This window comes from Triticum aestivum, chromosome 1A (genome assembly GCF_018294505.1).
Source record: "Triticum aestivum cultivar Chinese Spring chromosome 1A, IWGSC CS RefSeq v2.1, whole genome shotgun sequence".
Taxonomy (NCBI): Eukaryota; Viridiplantae; Streptophyta; class Magnoliopsida; order Poales; family Poaceae; genus Triticum; species Triticum aestivum.
Genome location: NC_057794.1, coordinates 326628797 through 326651725, shown reverse-complemented (window position 1 = coordinate 326651725; position 22929 = coordinate 326628797). Strand labels below are relative to the sequence as shown.

General features: G+C 40.9%; 3 protein-coding genes across 3 annotated transcripts; 2 read left to right on the top strand and 1 right to left on the bottom strand.

Annotated features, from left to right (window-relative positions):
- The first annotated feature begins 3470 nt into the window (after window positions 1–3470).
- On the top strand, window positions 3471–8252 carry LOC123048775 (methionine aminopeptidase 1A). The gene is made up of 17 exons (XM_044471810.1): window positions 3471–3642; window positions 3718–3796; window positions 4153–4203; window positions 4686–4841; window positions 5223–5298; window positions 5477–5524; window positions 5618–5662; window positions 5760–5859; window positions 6074–6125; window positions 6361–6402; window positions 6531–6592; window positions 6692–6790; window positions 6982–7055; window positions 7159–7228; window positions 7362–7427; window positions 7533–7621; window positions 7891–8252. Exons 2-17 carry the CDS (start codon window positions 3729–3731, stop codon window positions 7984–7986), a joined length of 1194 nt encoding a protein of 397 aa, XP_044327745.1. The 5' UTR covers window positions 3471–3642; window positions 3718–3728; the 3' UTR covers window positions 7987–8252.
- A 487-nt stretch (window positions 8253–8739) lies between these two features.
- LOC123048753 (tubulin-folding cofactor D) lies at window positions 8740–18188 on the bottom strand. The gene is made up of 17 exons (XM_044471794.1): window positions 17832–18188; window positions 16754–17301; window positions 16423–16525; window positions 16125–16301; window positions 14691–14867; window positions 13929–14045; window positions 13681–13785; window positions 13172–13342; window positions 12870–13085; window positions 12332–12530; window positions 12038–12243; window positions 11517–11741; window positions 10848–11399; window positions 10178–10447; window positions 9887–9931; window positions 9309–9491; window positions 8740–9228 (listed from the first exon to the last, which is right to left on the bottom strand). Exons 1-17 carry the CDS (start codon window positions 18048–18050, stop codon window positions 8935–8937), a joined length of 3807 nt encoding a protein of 1268 aa, XP_044327729.1. The 5' UTR covers window positions 18051–18188; the 3' UTR covers window positions 8740–8934.
- Window positions 18189–18212: 24 nt separating this feature from the next.
- Window positions 18213–21194, top strand: LOC123048765 (uncharacterized). Its single transcript, XM_044471802.1, has 6 exons — window positions 18213–18422; window positions 18536–18591; window positions 18678–18801; window positions 19677–19783; window positions 20739–20805; window positions 20895–21194. Exons 1-6 carry the CDS (start codon window positions 18350–18352, stop codon window positions 20972–20974), a joined length of 507 nt encoding a protein of 168 aa, XP_044327737.1. The 5' UTR covers window positions 18213–18349; the 3' UTR covers window positions 20975–21194.
- The last annotated feature ends 1735 nt before the right edge of the window (window positions 21195–22929 follow it).

The following is a 22929-nucleotide window of genomic DNA, read 5'->3' as shown; positions in this document are numbered from 1 at the left end:
AAACCACATAACAACATACGTTGTTCCCTTTGTCATCGGTATGTTACTTGCTCGAGATTCGATCGTTGGTATCATCATACCTAGTTCAATTTCGTCACCGGCAAGTCTCTTTACTCGTTTTATAATGCATCATCCCGTGACTAAATCATTAGTCACATTGCTTGCAAGGCTCATAGTGATGTGCACTACCGAGAGGGCCTAGAGATACCTCTCCGATACACGGACTGATAGATCCTAATCTTGATCTATGCCAACTCAACAAACACCTTTAGAGACACCTGTAGAGCATCTTTATAATCACCCAGTTACGTTGTGACGTTTGATAGCACACAAGGTGTTCCTCCGGTACTCGGGAGTTGCATAATCTCATAGTCTGAGGAACATGTATAAGTCATGAAGAAAGCAATAGCAGAAAAACTAAACGATCATTATGCTAAGCTAACGGATGGGTCTTGTCCATCACATCATTCTCTAATGATGTGATCCCATTCATCAAATGACAACACATGTCTATGGTCAGGAAACTTAACCATCTTTGATTAACGAGCTAGTCAAGTAGAGGCATACTAGGGACACTCTGTTTGTCTATGTATCCACACATGTACTAAGTTTTTGGTTAGTACAATTCTAGCATGAATAATAAACATTTATCATGATATAAGGAAATATAAATAACAACTTTATTATTTCCTTTAGGGCATATTCCCTTCAGAACCTCAACTTAGCTAGCCAATAGGAGGACCGATGGAAATGCTCAACGAACCCCTTCCATTCCAGGGGAGCGAAGCTGGAGGAACCTACATTCAAGGGGAACGCTGTCATGATGATGAAGAAGAAGGTTACATGACCCCTCCATTCAAGGGGAGCGAAAAAGGAAGAGGTGACAAGCTTTGTTAGACGCGACATGGTGAACGTGAACGAGGTGCCGCGACGGGGAGAAAAGAAAATCCAGAATCAAGAAGATGTGACCATGGAGAAAGGCAGTGCTGAAGGACGCACTTTAACCCGATGTGCCAAATGGCAACACCCCGGCCAATGGCCTCACTTAAGCGAGCCGTCGACCCAACACATTGACACACGGACCCACGTGTTGGGCCAATGCCAACAAACATATGTCGGGTGATGGATCTTTTACGCAAGCCACCGGATCCAACATGAGATGGCCTTCAGGTTCGTCTGCCAGTTTTGCAACAAGGATGATGTTACGCTCGGACATTTGCAACCGAGTTCATGTTCTATAACTTTTGCAATGGAGGTATTGTTGTCAGCGAGGTTGCGGCCGGGGTCACGCGCGGTGGCTGCCGTTGCCTCGCCTCCACCACGAGCGTCGACCGCGCGTGGTGCGCACCCCTCTCCGGAGAGGATGATGGCAGGACGGGCAGCACTGCTCCTCCATCACCACCATTCAATGGGAGTTCACTCCTACCTCTGCTGCAAAAGTTCTACGACATGAATTCAGTTGCAAACATCCGAGCGCAACATCATCCCTATTGCAAAAGCTGACAGCTAGATTTGACGGTCATCTCGCATTGAATCAATAGCTCGCAAAGCGGTGACAGCCGGCGCGTATTGCCCATAGAAATTCTTAGGATTTTTTTAGGATTTATTTGTACTCTATTTTACAGGAACATTTCATCCACTCAGGCCTTTTTGTGTATTCCACTCTTTTTAATGTTATAATGTGCTATATCAAACTTCTTTACTTATAGTTTTCAAATATTTCACGTCAATAAAGTCCATCCTTTATTGGAAAAAAATATAATTCAAGAGTTTAGTTCTACTTTCTTTTTACTTCTCCATTTCTTAAGAATCATGGGAATAAAAAAAGTAATTCCTAAATATAAGCCCTATTAGAGTTTTCAATATGGACTACATACCAAGTAAAATGAGTGAATCCGTACTCTAAAATTTATATACTCCCTCCGTTTTTAAATATACATTTTTCTAGAGATTCCAGTAGGGACTACATACAGCGCAAAATGAGTGAATCTACACTCTAAAATATGTCTATGTACATCTGTATATAGTTCATATTGGAATTTTTAAGAAGACTTATATTTAAGAACAGAGGGAATACATCAGTATGTAGTCCTAGTGAAATCTCAAAAAAAATTATATTTAGAAGAGGTAATAAAAGTTAAAGTTTAAGATAGACTTTTCTTAGAGCATTACTAGTAGAACCCTTAAACCCTCAAACCCTCACTAGCGTTTTAAGGGTCCAAAAATGATCTTTTTATGCATTTTTACGGGTTGAAAAACAGGGGCAAAGATTAGAGCCCTCAAACCCAACCCTTATAACGGAATATTCCCCATGAACGACGTTGTCGTTGCGCGCGGGAGGTCGACGGGGCGGCTGCCGGCGACGGGGGGCGACTAGCAGCGGCGGTCGCGGGCGTTGACGCGGGAGTTGGGAGGATTTTTCCCTCTCGCGCGAGTATAACCGCTAAATAAAGTCCATCCTTTTGTATATAGGAACATTTCATCCACTCAGGCCTTTTTGTGTATTCCACTCTTTTTAATGTTATAATGTGCTATATCAAACTTCTTTACTTATAGTTTTCAAATATTTCACGTCAATAAAGTCCATCCTTTATTGGAAAAAAATATAATTCAAGAGTTTAGTTCTACTTTCTTTTTACTTCTCCATTTCTTAAGAATCATGGGAATAAAAAAAGTAATTCCTAAATATAAGCCCTATTAGAGTTTTCAATATGGACTACATACCAAGTAAAATGAGTGAATCCGTACTCTAAAATTTATATACTCCCTCCGTTTTTAAATATACATTTTTCTAGAGATTCCAGTAGAGACTACATACAGCGCAAAATGAGTGAATCTACACTCTAAAATATGTCTATGTACATCTGTATATAGTTCATATTGGAATTTTTAAGAAGACTTATATTTAAGAACAGAGGGAATACATCAGTATGTAGTCCTAGTGAAATCTCAAAAAAAATTATATTTAGAAGAGGTAATAAAAGTTAAAGTTTAAGATAGACTTTTCTTAGAGCATTACTAGTAGAACCCTTAAACCCTCAAACCCTCACTAGCGTTTTAAGGGTCCAAAAATGATCTTTTTATGCATTTTTACGGGTTGAAAAACAGGGGCAAAGATTAGAGCCCTCAAACCCAACCCTTATAACGGAATATTCCTCATGAACGACGTTGTCGTTGCGCGCGGGAGGTCGACGGGGCGGCTGCCGGCGACGGGGGGCGACTAGCAGCGGCGGTCGCGGGCGTTGACGCGGGAGTTGGGAGGATTTTTCCCTCTCGCGCGAGTATAACCGCTAAATAAGGGTTGAGGTAGGTTTTGCTCCCCAACCCTTACTTTTAAGGATTGGGAGAGGGTTTGAGGGTTGGACCTTTACAAAAATTTGAGGATTTAAAAGTTAAAGCTTCTAATTTACGGTTTTTTTCCAACGAAAACTATAAAAAATCAGTTATTTTTAGAAATTTGAGGATTTAAGGCCTCTACTAGTAATTACCCGACGCCGCCCCGGCCCGGCTCAAGTTCACCTCACTTGTCTGTCCGCAATAAAACCCTCCTCCCCTCTGCTCCATCCTCTGACTCTCCTTCCCGTCAACAGCCGGCGCCGCCTGAACCCTAGCCCCGCCGCGCCGCACCCCGCCCCGCTGCAGGTGAGTTGATCTTTTCGCGCCCTTCGCTTTCATTTCACCCCTCTTATTGGCCATCTTACCACCCGTGCGGCGCAGGCAGCTGAGAGATGGAGAAGGGGGCGTCGGAGTCGTCGCCGCTCGACTGCGCTCGCTGCGGCAAGCCCGCGTCTCTCCAGTACGTTTTTTTGCCCATCTTCCTCCCGCCGCCACCAGTTAGTCGCAAAATAGCTGAAAGACGGCGCCGTCTCGGTTCCGGCTGCTACCAATTATACGAGTTCTCAGCACCCGACAGATTAAACGCTCTAGGATCCTCAATCTAGCGCAAGTAGTCATTGTCCTGGGCAACTTTGCAGGGCGCTATAAATAGGGAAGCTATGTCGTTGGATCTTTAGTTGTGGGATCCTTGCTTTAGTTTGTTATGAGGGGCATTTATTCCATCCCCTGCCCATTTGATTCATGGTGTGGAGTGCGCACGAAGGAACCTGACGAGCTATTATGTTCAAGTTTTTGCTAACAGTTTGATATTTTCAGATGCCCCAAGTGCGCTCAACTGAAGCTCCCCCGTGAAGCTGCTGCTTTCTGGTGAGTTGCAACCTCCTATTTCTTCCCACAGTTTTGTACTGCGATAGCGGCGGTGAAGATTTTCAGCTGTTCTATAGGTGCTGCTCATTTCACAGCTAGATTGTCCTTGATAGTCAGCTGATATGAATTATAGTTTGTCCTGGAGCCCTTGATACCGATACTTCTAAGTAGAGTTCTGAATGGACTTGTAAGAATTGCTCCTGTTAGATTGCCAGTTAATCTTAGTAAAGCCTTCTAGATGTTTATTCTATGCTGTATTACCAATTTCATCACCAATAAGTATGGCCTTGGTCCAGTCTACCATTCTGTCCAATACGTCTTTCGATGACCTTCAGTAGTGAGGACAATCGAGTTACCTGCTGAAGAAAATGGATCCTTTGATATTTAAGCATCTCTTGAAGGCGTTAGCATACATACCAGTACAGGGTAGAATTCTGCCTCTGAGTGGAAACATTTTATGCTAATGCGCAAACCATCCACAGTTCGCAGGATTGTTTCAAGGCAGCATGGGCCTCTCACAAGTCTGTTCACACAAAGGTAGATGCACTGACATCCCAGCTGTCTCAAGAAGGCTGGAAATATTGTTTGAAAAAAGGGCGGACCCGGACACTGGAGCTTCCTCGTTTTGATTGGACAGGGTATTTTTTTTACCACATATTTATATCTACGTTGTTGTGTTTATGCCGATGCTTCTGTTTCTTATAACCAACAAGATAAAGTATCTTGCTAGTGCATTTTGGTTTTGTATTGTACCTCTAGGGCAAACTACTTAAAAATGCATTTCTTACTTTATAGTTTATATTAACTGATCATGTATTACAGTTTATTGAGATCATGCCTGGCATATGGGTACTTTATTTTTAGTTTCTGTTATGTCTATATATTAGCAACTCCCTTGACAATATTAGTCTGGGTAAACCAAAAGAAGCAGTTCTCTCATATAATTGGATTTTATTGTATTTGGAGCTAATTCTCTAGCATAGCACTATTTTTTTACTTTGTATTTATTGTGGTTTTAGTCCATTGAGACCATTTCCTATATCAAAGATGCGTTTGGTGCCAGACGGAATCGAGAAACCTGATTGGGCGCTTGATGTAAGTATCAACAGTCCCTAAGTTTATTTCATTTCATCCTCTGTGTGTCTTTTTAGCATTACCATTTGGACTGATATAGATCTCTGTACCAAAAGAGAGGATCATTAAGTTGGCAGTATTTTGTTATCATGTAATCTGCTCTAGTACATATCCCCTGACGTTTGATAAACTTTTTTAGGGAATCCTCAAGATCGAGCCGGACAGTGATTTGCAGAAAAGAGTAGAGGTAGAGCTTTCCACTGATACGCAAGTATCATATATGTTCCAAAAATAGATATCTGATGTTATTTTGCTGGATCTGTTTCTGCTATTTCTGTAGATCAAGACCCCTGAGCAAATTGAAAGGATGAGGGAAACATGCCGAGTAAGCTCCCAGCACATCCAGTTTTGTACTTAAATAATGAAATGTTATGGTGGCATTGTACTGACTATTCCACTTTGTTCCCAACTGTTACTGTTAGATTGCAAGAGAAGTTTTAGATGCAGGCGCTCGTATAATCAAGCCAGGAATTACAACAGATGAAATTGATAGAGTGATTCATGAGGAGACAATTGCCAGAGGTCTGATTAACCTTCTTGAAAATTTTGAAATGCAGCAAATTGATCACCAGCCGAATACCTTTTAAATCACTATCATGTCTCATGAAATGTTTCAGAAAATCTTGTACTTGTTTTCTATGTCTAACATTTGTTGTACATCAGAGAATTAAATGTATTCCCAAGATATTTATTATGCATCTCGATCTGTTTCGTAATTTCCATTCTTGATCTACAGGTGGATACCCGTCCCCGTTGAATTACCATTTCTTCCCGAAGTCATGCTGCACGTAGGTTATTGTATTATTTGTTGCTTATTACTCCCTCCGTTCCTAAATATAAGTCTTTTTAAAGATTCCACTATGGACTACATACGGATGTATATAGACATATTTTAGAGTATAGATTCACTCATTTTGTTCCGTATGTAGTCACTTATTGAAATCTCTAAAAAGACTTGCATTTAGGAACGGAGGGAGTATTTAGCATCAAGTGATGTTTCTCATTGTTGTCATTTGTATTCAGGTCAGTTAATGAAGTCATTTGCCATGGAATTCCAGATGCCAGGTCCCTTGATATTTACACATAGAGCTAATCATTCGTCTCATTCTTGCTTGAACCTGATGTTGCTTTGTCTAATTTTGATTTACATCTGTAAGGTTAACCATTGGTTTCTATCTAAATGTTTCTAACAGAAAACTTGAAGATGGTGACATTGTAAACATTGACGTTACTGTATACTATAAAGGTGTTCATGGTAAAGTCTCAGGCGCCTGATGCTGTATTTAACCACTTAAAATTGTTATTTGGTGTTCGACTGGACATATAACCTGTAAGATGCAACTATTAACTGCAGGTGATTTGAATGATACATATTTTGTTGGAAATGTTGATGAAGCTTCGAAACAGCTTGTCCGTTGTACCTATGAGTGCTTGGAGAAAGCTATCGCAATAGGTGATGCTTCGGTTTAATTCTTGTAATTTAGTAAATTCACCTTTCTTTGTTTCTTGTCATTTTCTCTTCCGGTTATTATATCTTACCGGAAGATATGTAATTTTCTTCTGTTTGAAACTCCTGCAAGATTTTGGAAAACAGCATCTCTGCAAACGAGACATGCCATTTAAATTTACCATTTTGATGCACAGTTAAACCTGGAGTTAGGTTTCGGGAAGTTGGAGAAGTCATAAGTAGACATGCATCGATGTCAGGTTTATCTGTGGTCAGTATTGCATTGGCACCGACTTGATCCTGAAATAGCTTAGCTCTTTTGTTATCTTTGCGTTATATAATTGCACCTTTACTCCCGTATCTTGTTATTCCAGGTGAAATCTTATTGTGGTCATGGCATAGGAGAATTGTTCCACTGTGCCCCGAACATCCCTCATTATTCAAGTATGGTTCTTGCAGCTTGTATTTCTTATTTGCATTCCTTCTATTAAAGATGTATAAGCTTTACCTTAGTATATTTATATCCAAATGCTACAAAATACCATTGAATATGAGATATGGTTGCTTCATAATGTAGGAAACAAGGCTGTTGGTATCATGAAAGCTGGTCAGACATTTACAATTGAGCCAATGATTAACACAGGCAAGTTGTGACAGTGGCAAAAACAATGTGCAGTTGAACGTCTCGATGCTACTTTTGCCTAGGTCTGCTGCATTGTTTTATAATGAAAGCTTTCATATTTTGCAGGACTTTGGCGTGACTGTCTATGGCCTGACGAGTGGACTGCAGTGACTGCAGATGGTAAACGGAGTGCTCAATTTGAGCACACCCTTTTGGTGAGTATGTTGTTTTGTTTAGATGAATTGATCCAATTTGCTCATGTAGTGTGTGGATGTGGCATTGTGGCCACGTGGGTATCCTTTCCAAAGTTTTTGCCGCCTCAAAATATGCGCCGTAGGTTAATCTTGTCAAAATTGGACATTTAGACCAAACAGGGTTTTCACTTTTTCGGCCTGCCTCCAGTTTCTCTAAGAAGAAAACTCTATTCTCACTGCTGTTTGATGGTATACACAAACTCATTCTCTCTGTTCTCCTATGCCCTTAGGTGACGGAAACCGGAGTTGAAGTTTTGACAGCAAGGCTGCCCTCATCACCGGACGTCTACCCATGGTTGAAGCCGGCGTCAGCAAATAGCAAGTGATACGAGCACATCTTTTTGATCAACTTGCCATTGAGACGGCGTGGACTCTCCAGAGTCCAAACCATGTGGATTTTCCTCGGGTCACAACTTGCTGTAACCATTGTTCTTTTTACCGAATGTCGATCATTTGTGCCTATTTGAACTGATTTATATAGTTGAATGTGGTGTTGGGCACATGAGGTGTCCTCCCATTATGCTATGTCGTGAGAGTCAACATATGATGATTCATACAATTTTGAGCAGATTCATGCCGAGTTATATTGTTACATGAGGTCCTCCCATTATGCTATGTCATGAGAGTCAACGGACGAGTGGTGATAATAAGATTAAAAATACGAGTGCAGTGAAAACTCTGTCCGTTCTGAGAACAGAATGGAAACGAAGCGCAAAAATGGGAATCCACAAAATGGAAGTGGCAACTTGAGCTTCTGGTGGGAAACAGAACAGTGTTTTCAGCAGATTTTTTGTGCAAACAGAATTTCTGTATTGCATTCTTGTTGTGTAACTAAACAATTTTGTTGGTTTTGTCTATGTCCCAAAGGAGATTTTTAGCTCTGGTAAAAACACGCTTTTCACACCAGTTTCTGCACTAGAACTTCTCTTTCCGTTTCCCCTAAAAGATACCGCCCACTTCGCTCTGTTTTCATTTTTCATCTCTAATTGGTATGACTGTTGGTTCATATTGAGTGGAACGCAAGCCTCAGGTGCAACTTGTGACATTTTACACCCCAGGTTACACCATTTTAAGGCACATAGCAGAAAAGCTTCTTGCAAACCTTGTTGATCATGAACCAAGCTGCTGCTGTTGCGTGTAATGTGTTTCTTCCAACAAAAAATGTCTCAAATGCCTAATATACAAAATTGAGATAACACTGAAACGAACTATTGTACAAGTGTAGTGCACAACGGTGTACATTATAGAAGGGGAGAACGACGGCCCCCTGCTTCCTAGTACCCACTGAATTCAACCAGTGAGGAATACGACGTGTTCTCATCAGTTGAAGCAGCATTTCGAACATCGGGAGCTCTTGCTCCCTGTCTATTCTCGGACTTCTGCGAAGTGGCGACGCCAAAACCAGCCATCGCATTCAATTCAGACCTCTTGTGCCTCGCTTCCTCGACGTCTCCTTCCCAGCATGTCTCCGCGAGCACTTCCTGGGCTTTATACATATCTTCCGCCGAGATCAGACTGTCATTTTGCAGCAGCACAAGGTACACCTGATCAGCCGCAGCCTTCCGGATCTGCAAGTTGGCAGAGAGTATCTGAGTTCGGTCCACCACTGGCGTTCTGCACTTCAGGCAAGAAATATATCAAATGTTACCTTGGGGTATCTATGGCCTAGGAACACTAGAAGTTGAGAGAATGCCCTGGTGCCAGTTCCGTCCAATTGTGAAGAAATATATCCCAGGATTGAGAGGCCTGCACATAACTTCGTGAAGTCCTTTGATCCCTTCAGTTCAGGGCCTAGCAAATTTACCAATTCACTGTAGAAGTCGCCATGCCCCTGTTGGACGTTACAAGGCCAGAAGATATACAGCTTTGTAAACATAGCTAAGATGTGAAAACAACGTAATCAACATCAGATAACCAAGTATCATGCATCGTATTGCCCTTATACTATGAAGTGTGGACTTTGTAAGTTATATCCTATTTTATGAGTTTTTACGTTGTCAACTAATAAAAAATGTGCAGTATAATAGTAATAGTTTTGGTTTCTCTGATCATCAAGTTCAACTTCTTTGCCTGACAGTATTAATGCTTAACAAAATGAGCTTTGTTCATCTGCCACTACAAATGAAGGTCAAAAGAATGGAATTTAGCATTCCAGATCAGCCTCGCAATGCTAAGCACACAAGTGTCTTACTAAAAATCCTTCTTACATAGCTAAAATTAACTCACCTCCATGTTCAAGAAAACCTGTTTACTGAGCAGAGTCTCGATGGTCTGCAATACAGGGACCTCGTTAGATTTACCAAAAAGAGTAAAGAAAAATGCATGGCACAAATGTCAGAACAATAATGTAGAAACATGTGAATTTTCAGACTAAACTAGTCAAATTGAAACTAAATTACTAGAACTGGTGTTAATCACATCAGTCTAAACATGAACAGGCATGAGTTTAAATATACGACATATCTTAGAAACAAAAAATATGCATCCAGCTTCAGATATATGTATACACTATTTTACCTTCAATGTGGGTGTAATTACACGGTCACACTTCTGGTAACGCTGGAGAACCCACAAAATGTCATGACTCAATAGATACTCTCTACTTTTCCCTTCATCATCTATATTAATACTTGAATCTTGCAAGTATCCTACTAAAGCTGATGTTGAAGCTTTCCTCAAAGACTCCTGCAACCCACCGGTAGAAATCACAAGCCCTGAAAGCACAGGCTTGCTGTAACAGCCAGCCTGAAGAATCTTCACCAATCGTGGATATGATACTGTAGGAACCTAATCAAGGCAAAGGGCTATCAGTTGAATCTTGAGTGATAGTACGACCATACTTAATATAATGCACATAATGGTGCAAAATGAATCAGCGTGCAATTTATTATTGAGGCAATATTGTCAACATCAACAAAATGGCAATATATGTGTTCTATTAATTATTCACAAAACAGATGTACTTATGGGCCAGTCACTACAAAACTAAACACATACGAACTTATTTCCGAGATGACTACAATTTCGGAATAAAGAAAGTAAGTTGGTGAGCAACTGAGCATTAAAAAGATAAGAGTTGAGGGCAGCACAGCTAGTTGTACAACATACCACAATACAAGTATTAGATATGATAGATCCTAGTGAGTTTGACAATAATTAGAAGTGAAATTGGTGAAAAATTACTTACTGCCCACTCCAAATCAGAATTGTTAGGAATAATTTCTTCCAACAGCTTCCTGTAAGGTATAGACGGGACAAACTGTTCTTGGTTGTACAGAATCCTGTGCAGAGTCCTGACTGCTATTTCTCTTATCTTATCTATTTTCTCAACTGCCTGCTTTGCAATGCCAGCGACCAGACCCTGTGCAATAGAAGAATCAAATAGTTGGCATGTGGTACTAATTGCATTTGCATCCATGTCGCTTGGCTCAGACTTATCCTCAGCAGCTGGCGCTGTTCTCACTGCAACAGCATCTCTCTTGCAGAGGATGAACGTGCATCTTTCTAGCGCATCCATTGCTGCTTCACGTACCCAAGAACCCACATCTCCTCTGTTATCTACAGCATAATCATCAAGTGCTCTGAATAAAGCTGGCATGACCTCAACTTTTATGTATGCATATACAGATTCTCCAATATCTGAGCTCTGATCAACATTAGATGTTAATGTTTCGCAAACCAGAATTAGCCCCCTAACAGAATTCACACGTGCTTCAGCGTCAGGATCATCAGCCTTATCCTGCATATTATACGAAATAAGAGTTTCAGTTAGAGATTTCAAGAAATACATCAACATCACGAGTTATTGTTCCGTATATATGTTTTGCTGTGAAATGTCAATAGGAAATTTCACTACCTCTATTGTGCATGAGCTACAGAGCTTACTCATGACAGGCATCCATTTTAGTAACAAGAACTCGTACGGTAATATTCCAAGGGCCAGCGCCCCGCCTCGTCTTGCAGCTACATTCGGGTCATCTAGAAGCGTCACATACTTCGAAATGACATCATTAGCAATCTTTTCACCAGCAGAAACCAGATATGTTGGAATAAAATGCTTCAAAGCGTCAACAGCGGCACACTGGAAAAGATTGTGAATAGCACCCAGTCAAACAATGCGGGACAACAGTGTCATGCTTGTACAGTATTATCTCCGCCCCAAATTACTTGTCTTAGATTTGTCTAGATACGGACGTATCTAACACTGAAGCATGTCTAGATACGTCCATATCTTAAGACAAATCTAAGACAAGTAATTCAGGACGGAGGGAGTATGAAACAACAGCAGCAACAACAAATGACACTAAATGGACATCAACAAGCCTTTACTGCTATCTTAACTATTGCATTGCTAGTACAAGAGAAAGGAATGCTCGCCTGTATTTGAGAATTGGGATGCTTCAAATTCTCGTTAAGGGTTTCAACTAAACTTCTCTTCGTCTTCTCATTCAAGGATATTGCAGCCATGGAAATACATGCAATGAATCGAGAAACAGCAGAGCGCAAAATCTCTCCTCCTTTACCTCGATAAAGGCGTGCCTTTTCAATTGCAGGGACAATGCCTGACAAACCTCTCTGCATGTCTACAGATATAGACAGATGCAAGGCCCCCTTTAGGGTAAGAAATTCACTGAAGAGTACTGCATAGATAATCCAGATATGGACATTTACCTGTGGAAAAAATGAAACCAAGCTGATGCAACTTCAAAGCAATTTCGCCAGCAGCTAAAGTGGCCCCATGTCGAGTGCACAGATCTGATGATAGAGTGCAGGGAATTAACTTTTTAAGGGCATGCCCAGAGAAGTAATCCATATCATATTGCACAAGCAAAGCAAGGGCCTGCGCCGTCAACTCTCTCAAGCTTTTCTCCTAGGAAGAAAGAAAGTTCAGCCAAATCATGTGGTCTATGGATAGACAAAACAAGAGAAAAAAATGGCAATAAAAGGATATAAAAGTGACTGATGAAAAGCCATGGATGCTTAACAGGGATCATAATCAAACTAACATTATGTTAAACAATGGGTGTTGCTGTTACAATAATTTCAGAAGCAAATAACAAATCTGTATTTACTATGTAAATAATTCATGCAGAAGTTGACAGGATTGAAGCACAGGAAATAAGCAAATAAGCAAATGTTGCCGGAGTAGGGAACAGTTAAATAGCAATTTCACCCAAACTAAAAAAAGAGTTGCGCAGTAGTACAGTACCCAGTGAGTTATTTTATTGCACAGCAGCTCTTCTGCAAAGGGATAAACATACTCCTTATACTGAGCAACAGAAACAGCGACACTCAGATAAGAGTTTGATCGTGAAGCTAGTGCAAAGTAGTCTGTTGTATTCACAATATCAATGCCATGCGGATAAGTTCCCTGTCTTCCAACATTCTCTTGAAAGGCAGCAGAAGCAGCTCTTCTACAATTAACCTGAAATCAGATACGGCAAAAGATACATTAGAAACAGTTATCAAAATATCATTCCACCAATGAAAGCAGCACAAAATGAACCTTGCCTCTCGATCATAACAAGCAACCGTTAGAAGGTCGGGAGCAAGTTGTTCCAAGACCGCCTTCATATCTAAGTTAGTATAGGCACGACCAAACGCCCAACAAACGTATGCTGCGGCATCTCTTACGTGTGAACCAATGCTATGTGGACCTCTACGCACATCATAGTGTAAAGCCTGCAAAGAAAAATATGCCATTTAGTCAATTGGGACAGTAGGCTGCTGTGTTATAAGTTATAACTATACAAGGGTGCCGACACTTAAGTATCTTAAATATTTTATCAGAATATAGGTAAGACCATGTGGGGCATGCAACAGCACACCCACATTGCAATTGATGCAGAAAAATGAAGCATGCACAAATAATTCAGAAAAGTTCTCGTTATCAGATAGAGATACGTAAGTATCTTGCAGAAAAGAGAGTTAAAAAAATAATAAGCATCTTTGCTGCCAGCAGTCAAGAGATAACTTCATTGGTACATAGAGGTGGTATCCCGTATTATTCTATTACGTACCTTCGTTATAACGGGAATAACATCAGGAAAGCTAGAAGGCAGCAACAGCCCCCTCCGAGCAAGTTCAGCCAAAGCCAAGCAGCCTCCATGCCAGGAACCATCACCCTTCAGTATTCAAAATGCATGAGTTATCTACTAAAGTAATTCACTAAATAAGAAAAAATGCAATTTTGAAAGCTGGAAGATGAATCTGAGAATATCTTCAAACGAACAAAGGATACTATAAAGTTCGTATGTCATAAACGGACCTCACCAGGAGAAAAAAGCTGCAAGATTGATGATAGAACTTCTTCAGACAGTGCAGGTGTTAAACGTGCAGTTATTCTACCGACACCTTTGGCAGCAGACCATCTCACAATAGTATCCTGGACAGAGAAGAATAAAAGCTTTTAAGATGAATAGTTCACAAAGTATCCTTCAGTATAGAAATTTCATCAGAGGCTACAGTGCTCATTGCAACACCTATCCGAACGAAACATCAATATTTTGTATGAAAACATTTACTTTTTGCATGTAGAGAAGCATAGTGGCAAGAAGGAGACATTATAACAATCGCTGCTGCAGAGAATTATGTGGCAGGAAGGCAAATTGACTGTTTGAAGCATGTTCACACTCCATATGATAATGAAACTTTAATGTACATTAATGCCCACGAAACGGTTTCATCACCTCTATTCTAGCCCATCCAAACAAGCTGCACTGAATCAAATTATATTTCACTTATATGTAAATGATTAAAAAGATCAGCAAGATTGGGTAGCATTGATGGTCAGTCTCTCCAAAATACTAAATAATCTGGAGTACAGTTGCATATTCAGTGGCAGCAGATTTGCAGCAAAGATACTGGCGTAATAATGATATTAATCAGCATGCATGCACGTGGGAAGAAAGAAACACAGTAGAGATGATGGACCTACCTAAAGCAAAGAAGACAGTATTCGTAAATTTATTAAACATGACACAGAGAGCAAACTAAATGTTTTACAGTATAATATTAGATGAGAACATACCGAATCCCTCAAGCCAGTCAATAGTAAGTCGATTATCTCTTCCACAATTTCTGGAACATCCATATCTTCTTCCAACCCACATGTGTCTGTTTGATCAATGTTCACTTGTCGGGTTGATCCACTTGAAGACGCAGCAGTAGAACTTAAAAGGTTTGCACCCAGTGAACTACTTATTGACTGCATAACAGAAAACCAGTAAGCACTATGGTAGAACAATGAAGAACAAACTGATGAACAGATACAAAATAATAGCAAACATTTCTCACAGAATGCATCCGATAAAAGATAGATGTAAAGCATGATATCAATTATTAAATGATTCTTCTGCATTAGCCATCTCAGAAACTAAAAGCTAAATCACTGCCAGCACTCAGCAATTTTGAAAAGAAGGGATGTGGTGTAGTTTGGTACATGTTGCAGCTAACTAGCTTATATGTCCTTAGTTAATCCCCACATTAGTTTTGACAGGCTTTGTCCCAGAAAGAACTTCCAGTAACCCCAAGAAATATACAGTATTTTGAATAAAAAATGTTAAATCAACACACCTTCCTGTAAACTGTTTACTACCCAGAGTTAGCAGAACCCCACAAAAGTTGGATGCTAAGTTAGTAGCAAGCTATGTCTTAACTGAGCAGATGTTGGATCTCCAGTATGTTAGACAAGCTCTTACCCAACTGCTACCATATGGACGCTTCACACATCCAGAATTCCAGATTTAACAAACGAATTCCATGAGTAGGATGCGATCACTGCAAAGATGTTAGGTACATCATGTAGGATGTAGGTTGATAGTTTTTGGCCCTTCATGCAATTTTTGTATCATGTACATCTTGTGGAATACCGATTCCTTTTTTTGAAATATATTTTCAGTAGCTCTGCACCCTACTGCTCTAAAAAAATGTGATTTGGAGTTCTGGATTGTGCATATAGTTTATGAGCTTGCACACCCATATCGGACACATGTTTTGTTTAAACCAGGTAATGAAGATTGAACGTAAGAATACCAGGTACACCAGCAGTAAACAATTTTTACAGTGTGCCTAGAACTTTACTCAAGAAAGAACCTGCACACACACAAAACAATCTATATATTCTAAATGTACTCCACCCGTTTCTTCTGATTCCGCATATAATTTTCTTTTGAAGTCAAACTATGCAAAGTTTGATCAAATTTATATTCAAAAATATCAATATCTACAATACTTAAGTTATATATTATGAAAATTATTTTCATGATGCATCTAATAATATTGATTTCGTATTGTGAATGTTGATATTTTTCCCTATAAAGTTGGTCAAACTTTACAAAGTTTGACTTCAGACTAACTTTATATGCAAACTAAAAAGAAAAGGAGGGAATATCTAAGCAAGTAAGCATTAATAAAACCTGTACAATATTGATTAAGCAAAGGTTAACAATTAAAGATTTCAAACCTGATAGCGCCATGATGGCGTACGGGGAGCCAAGCTAATGAGAGCAACTCGCTGTGCCAGTTTGACCAGAAATTTCCTAAGGAGGGGACTTCTGATGGCAATATTAGTCTTCATCACAAATGAACAGTCGTTCCAAATACCAGAATTGGCATCATGTAGCACTCTCCTGTTACCAATCTGCAACAGGAGGAACCAAAAGAAACATATGGTGTTTATAGAATTGTTAAGTTGGGAACAGATATCTCTACAACATATGCAGTATGATGTTAGAAAGAAACAAAAAACGGCAACATCAAACCTTAAATATTGATGCTAAAGCTTCCACTATGCCAATGGACCTAAATTGATCCACAAAGTCATCTGTGACAGACAACAAGATTTTGTGTGCCCATTCCATAAAACTGAAGACAAAATAGAGGCAATCCATTACATTTTCCTCTACTATATATGTCATAAGTTACAAAGACATGGTTAGGTAAATATATTAACATTTTTGCATTCAATTCAGACAATAAAAAGTTCCTAGTAGTGACAGAAACTTGACAGTACTCCGGTGACAGGACACTTTTGAAGGTAATTTAGCAATTTGAAATGTCTATGCATGATGGCTATAAGCTGTAAAGGATAACCTGCTGAAAGCCTTCAGCATGTCTGGGCGAGTCAACAGCCTTGCAAGCAGCAACCCGGACATCCTTCTCATTGGACCAGAGTTGGAGAGATAATCCTTACAGATGTCCAATATCCTTGTCACAAGCGGAACAACCTCGGACCCGGACACGTGATCAGTGGCAGCAATGCTCGTGTCAACGGAGGAGATATCAAATGGAATTAAGATCAGTATATAAAGCCACAACAGAACGACACACTTGGTCTCCATTTCTCCTGTGCTCTCTTGCCTAAGAGCCGTCGCTGAGCTCATTGTATGGCACTTCTCAAGGAGAGCAACCGCAAGCTCTAGATCTGAAACCTGATGAGGGAAGAACTTGATGACGCTCTTATACCCACAGACTGTAACCAGGGTGTAGATGATAATACACAGAGGCTTGATGATTTCAAGGAGCTCATCTGTGGCAGCACCAAGTTCCATTATCTTTGATCGAACCAACGACATAAGTGGTGAGATGATGTCTTCTAGGTATGGCTCGAGAAGTTGACCTTCTTCTTGATATTTGTCCATCTATTTCCCAACAAAGACCATGTCATTAATTTGTATCAAGCTTTTAAATATGAAGGTTCCCAACAAAAACCATGGCATTAATTTGTATCAAGCTTTTAAACATAAAGGTTCCCAACAAAAACCATGGCATTAATTTGTAACAAGCTTTTAAACATGAAGGGTTTGGCATAAATTGTAGTTAACAGATTGACAAACCCAACCAATTTCCAGTGCAAATTCGCTAGCTAGTCCACTAAACAGCTTAAACTGCATCCTATACTATCCAGCACTCATCGAGTGTTCATTGAAACAAAGGCATCCAAACGAGGGTTTGCCATTTCACCAAGACCACGAGGCTTGAAAATTTACATAATCTCTTCGGATTTTGTGTATGCAATTAATAATCAACGTTGAAACAGATTAAGCTCTTCCGTGACCCGTATCAGACAAGCAGAATCTAGCATTGCTTACAGGGCTAGACATTATTCTCGTTGGGATCTGTGGTTCAGCGACAGGCAACATCCGGAGAAGGGGTGGGGGAGAGAGCTTACGATGGAGCGGATCCTGTGGACGTCGGCGGGCTCCGCGACGCCGCCAGCGGCGACGATGCGGCGGAGGATGGCGGAGACCAGCTCCCATTCCTGGAGGAAGTACCGCCGCAGGACGACCTCCTTGGAGTCGTGCACGTCGTCGCAAACAGCGGCGGCAGTAGGATCAGTCGAGGCATCCCCAGCGCTAGTGGCTGCGGGCTGGTCGGGCGGGGCAGGCATGGAGACAGTCTCTGTGGGAATGGCGGCGGCTTCCTCCGTCGCCGGAGCTCAGGCGGCGGCGGAGTGGACAGGTGGTTGCGACTTGCGAGTGTGGCGGAGACTGCGCCGTCGTGTTTTGTGCGCGTCTCTGATCGTGTGACGCTTAATAGCACTGCAGGCGCATTCCCCTTTTTTACGAGTCTGTTGGTAGGAGGCGTATTTTCCGTCTACAAGACTCGCAGGCAAGGAGGCGCCTCCTGCCTGGACAGTCCTCTCCTTCCCCGCGAGCACCGCCGTCGCCGTCGTCGTCGTCCATCCCGATGCAGCAGCGGCGCGGCCGGCCGTCCGGCACGGATGGCTCCGACTTCTCCTACCGCATGGTCGTCGACTCCCGTAAGCGTCCAGCGCCCCAAAACCCCAAACCCGCACTATATTTCTTGTTCTTGTCCGCTTCGGGAGGCCTAATCCAGCCCAAAAACATCCGCGATCCTCGCGCGCCATTGCAGGGTACCAGAGGGTCGCCGACGGCAGATCCCGCCTCGCCCGGCTCATGCTCGTGCAGGTACGGACCGGCGCGCTGGCTCATAATCCTTGTCATCGTTGCGGTTCTTGATCTGACAAGTGCTCGTCGTGGCTTGCTTTCTGTAGACACTGCACCAGGTCGCTGGGGGCGCGTTGCTGTTGCTGTCGCTGTCGAAGGGGACGGAGATAAACAAGTTCGCCGTGCTGTCCTTGGCCGCCGGGCTGCTGGCCATTCTGCTGGGGGAATTTGGTGATGAGTCAATTATAACTGTTTTCAGCTTGTGTTTGCAGATTTCCTTGTCTTTTGCCCAAAACATTAGATCTGAATCTGGTTTTAGTGACAAAATTGCCATGAGATCCTACAAAGCCTTTACTAGTTTCAGTTAAAGAAAGGACTTCATAGTTCAGTGGAAGTCTAAAAAATTGTGTAATTGGTATCACTGAGCTAAAAAGGGGAGCTTAAAACTATGAGTTAAAATTATATAATTGGTGTCACTGTACTAAAAAGTCTATAGACAATCCAGAGAAAGCATTGCCAAGTCGCCGACGATGGTCACAGGTCACTCCTTGTGTAGGACTAGGGAAACTAGGAGACTTCAGTACTTCGATTGTTCTCGTGGTTGTTTTAACTCATGAGCTTCGTTTAGAGCCTTCAAGTTGTATATTGATTGGCATCCATCGCATGAAACCCTTCCTAGTAATTTTTTAGATAGTACTATCCCCACAGTTCCACTTGAACGCTTCAAAGACAATCATGTTAGGCTAAACAAGTATGACTGTATACAGCACACGTTATTATAGGCCTTCCATACCGACAAGCAAATTGCAGCACTGTATGAGCTTCTGATCCTTTTTCTTGACCAGCCCCTACCGTCTCTCGACATATATTGAATAAATGATTAAGGGGTTGTAGGTATCCTAAGTTTACTCCCGCCAAATTGCAAATGTACTTTGTCAGTGGACATCTGAAGAAATAATCTTCAATACTCCATTCGGTTCTCCGCAGTGGGGCATCCTTTTATGCCATTGTTTGATCCAACTACCCTTGTCAGATTGTTGATTGCATTCTAGCTGATCTTGTTGATGATGGTGTTTGAGCTGATCATGTTGTTTGGTGTGTCACAGGGCGGAGGCGGACTGTGGCAGTGTTTCTTCGGTTGTACACAAGCTTGTCATCGATTGCTATTGCATTCTCTGTGACGTGCATTATTCGTTCAGACTTGTTCGTGAAGGTTTGAACTTTGGACTATGTAATTTAGTACCTAAATATTTTTGCAAGTAATATGTGTGAAGTTGTTTCATGTAAGGTTCTGCTTTTTTGCATACTTGAGTACCTCTAAACCCATGAATTCAATCTTCTTCAGCTTCATTGAGATAGGAACCTGCTTTGTCTAGACTGTTACTCGTAGTTTGTAGGCCCTGCATATGCTGTCTAGTCCCACATAATTGACAATTTATGCGCTAGACTTGAATCCAATATATGTGGCAGAAACGTCAATCACCTGCTAGAAGCTGAACAGTTGAGGGGAATTTAAGTCTTTTGTGATGATTCAGCTACAAAGATGTACTATCCTCAATATAGAATGAGAATGACTATATAAAGCATATAAATAACATCAGCAGATTTGAGAAGTTTGATAATCAGGTGAGGAGATAATTAAGCTTATCTGGCAGAAGAAAAAATACATTTAAGTAGTTCCCTTTTCTGTTGAAAAAAGATGTTATGTAGGATTGCCCATTTGCCCTCATCCCATGTGAAAGGTGACTGCCACTATCCACATGGCTGAGCTAGCTTAAAGGGATATCATTTTACATATATAGCTTAATCCTTATAAGTCCAATCAACAATAACACTCGGGTTCACGTATATCCATTTGGCATTTCCTTTCTTTTTCATCCGTTAACTGGCTTTTCTTGTGAGCTAAATCTGAGTTTGCATTGGAATTTGAATTTTTGTAAAATTTTGGATGGCAATTTAAGACATTCATTTGCTAACTCCAAATCATCAAGGCCAGTATTATGCTTTCACTTCACTTCTTTGCAGCAATACAGCCAATGCATTCTCTGTGCACTTTGCAGTTCCATGTTGGCAATTTGCTGCATGTGTTTGTCTTTGTTTAGCAAGTTAGTCAAATTCTTCCTCCAGAATATGAATACATTCATTAACTAGCATCCGGTTCTTTCTAGATCACGAAGCAAAACACAGCAGCCATTACAAGCTATGAGATGTTCGATGTGGTCCGTGTTGCACTTGGTAAGTTATAGATTGCTCCTTTCATCTGTTGACGACAATATATGTGATGCTAACTTCAGGTTTCCATCACCCTTCATTGCTTTGGTTAGGTGTCCTGCTCCAATTGGTGGTCATCGCGACAACCACCAGACTCCTGCAAAACATGTCTCCTCCCAAGAGAACTTCATGAAGGCCATGACATCGTAGCTGTGCCCTATCAGTACAAAGGAATACCGACCGAGTTTTCATACCCGTGGGATGGAATGCTGTAGACCTCTAAAGAAACGGCAATTGGCGCAAAATCTCCATGACGATCATGTGTTTACTTGTTTTTAGCCCCTCTTCTGTTCTCTGACTTGTCAGGAATTTTTTGTGGTGGCTGAAAGGCTAATTGAAGAACTTTTATGTCTCGTTTTCTGTGTGCTGTGTGTTTCTATAAATGTTTGTGATGCCGATGGTTGCCACTGCTCTCTCGGATGCTGACGGCAATAGCAACTGAAGGCGCAAGTTAACCGTTGTGTGGATGATTCTGAATGCGACATGGAACTAACTTGCCCATTCATTGCGTTGCGTTTTCATGCCCTGTGGATTAGAAGTTGACTGGAAAGTGGAATTATTGCTTGGAGGAAATGCGCAGAGGAGCACTTGCTTGCACGGAAGCAAGTTCTTTCTTTCGGCAGCTAGCCCTCGTATTCGTCGTAAAACGGCAAGAGAGGCACTGCAACTGAAGTGGACGAGGTGAGTTTCGTCAGTCATATCACAGGCTCACATGCTGCATGAGGAATCTGCGAGAGGCAAGAGGAGCACTTGTTTGCCGAAGAAGAATCACGGATCAACGTCTGGCGTGTAGGTTCTCTTCCCTCTTTGTAGGCCGATAGGGCATGCTTTGGTTGGTTACCAAAAAGTGGACAAAGTAAGTTGGCAGCCAACCAAATTTTTGGCTTGCCTGTATATTGGCAAGCCAATGTTTGGTACCAAACCAAGTAGCCACATAGTATTTATTGCACGGACGTGCCTTTGGTGTTGTCGTCGCAATCTACTATGGTTCTCATGGTTTGTACTTTTGAGTTTTTGACCATCGGTTATCGACCTGCCTTGTAAGGGATGTCACAAGGCGTTTTCACCTTTTCCGGGTGAGTGAATCATGGGCCTCTTCAAAAACTATGAGATTGACCCATCTTATTTAGGTTGGTCTTCTGCAGTTTTGAGTGAAGTACACTGTAGGTCCTCGAACTATTTCAGGGGTATCACATAGGTCCTCGAACTATGAAAATCGCTATCCAGGTCCTCGAAGTGCAGTTAGTGTGTCATCCAGGTCCAAAATCTCCCCTACCGCCAGTTGGCGGTGTTAAACGTGAAAAAATGGTCATTAATTCTTTGGCATGATGAACAGAAAAAAAACATATTAAAAATCTGAAATTCTTTGGCATCGAAGATAACCTGGTGCATGAACAGTAAAATGTTCATTAATTCCAAAACTGTTCGCTAACAATGAATTTGGAAAAAATATTCATGGCTTTAATGAAATGTTTGCGACTTTAAAAAAATGGTCACGCACAATGAATTTGGAGAAAATATTCGCAACTTTAATAAAATGTTCGTGACTTTACAAAATGTTCGCGGATGATGAATTTGAAAAAAATATTTGCGACTTTAATAAAATGTTTGTGACTTTAATAAAATGTTCGCGAACGATGAATTTGGGAAAAATATACGTGACCTTAGAAAAATATTCGCGAACGATGAATTTGGAAAAAATATTCGCTACTTCAAAAAAATGTTTGCGAACGATGAATTTGGGAAAAATATTTGTGACTTTAATAAAAAGTTTGTTAACATTGTTTTAAAGTCGCGAACATTTTTTTAAAGTCGCGAACATTTTTTCCATACCCGCGAACAATATTTGTAGTTCGCGAAGATATTTTAAAATTTATTGTTTGTGAACATTTTTCTAAAGTCAAGAATAACTTTTCCATATTCGCGAACATTTTTTTGAATTAATGAACATTTTTATTGTTCACGCACCAGTGTATCTTCGATGCCAAAGAATTTCATTTTTTTTAATTTTTTTTACTGTTCATCACATACAGAAATAATGTTTGAACTAGAACGCTATTTTAGTGTTCACGGTTTACTATTCAGTGT

Excerpts from the sequence above, each read along its gene's own strand:
- LOC123048765 (XM_044471802.1), top strand. The coding sequence starts at position 18,350 with ATGCAGCAGCGGCGCGGCCGGCCGTCCGGCACGGATGGCTCCGACTTC. Across the intron at positions 18,423-18,535 it reads CCGCATGGTCGTCGACTCCC|GGTACCAGAGGGTCGCCGAC; the intron begins GTAAGCGTCCAG and ends GCGCCATTGCAG. Across the intron at positions 18,802-19,676 it reads CATTCTGCTGGGGGAATTTG|GGCGGAGGCGGACTGTGGCA; the intron begins GTGATGAGTCAA and ends GGTGTGTCACAG.
- LOC123048753 (XM_044471794.1), bottom strand. The coding sequence starts at position 18,050 with ATGCCTGCCCCGCCCGACCAGCCCGCAGCCACTAGCGCTGGGGATGCC. Across the intron at positions 14,046-14,690 it reads TGACTGGCTTGAGGGATTCG|GATACTATTGTGAGATGGTC; the intron begins GTATGTTCTCAT and ends TTCTCTGTCCAG. Across the intron at positions 13,343-13,680 it reads TTATTCCCGTTATAACGAAG|GCTTTACACTATGATGTGCG; the intron begins GTACGTAATAGA and ends TTTTCTTTGCAG.
- LOC123048775 (XM_044471810.1), top strand. The coding sequence starts at position 3,729 with ATGGAGAAGGGGGCGTCGGAGTCGTCGCCGCTCGACTGCGCTCGCTGC. Across the intron at positions 3,797-4,152 it reads GGCAAGCCCGCGTCTCTCCA|ATGCCCCAAGTGCGCTCAAC; the intron begins GTACGTTTTTTT and ends TGATATTTTCAG. Across the intron at positions 6,791-6,981 it reads GGAGAAAGCTATCGCAATAG|TTAAACCTGGAGTTAGGTTT; the intron begins GTGATGCTTCGG and ends TTTGATGCACAG.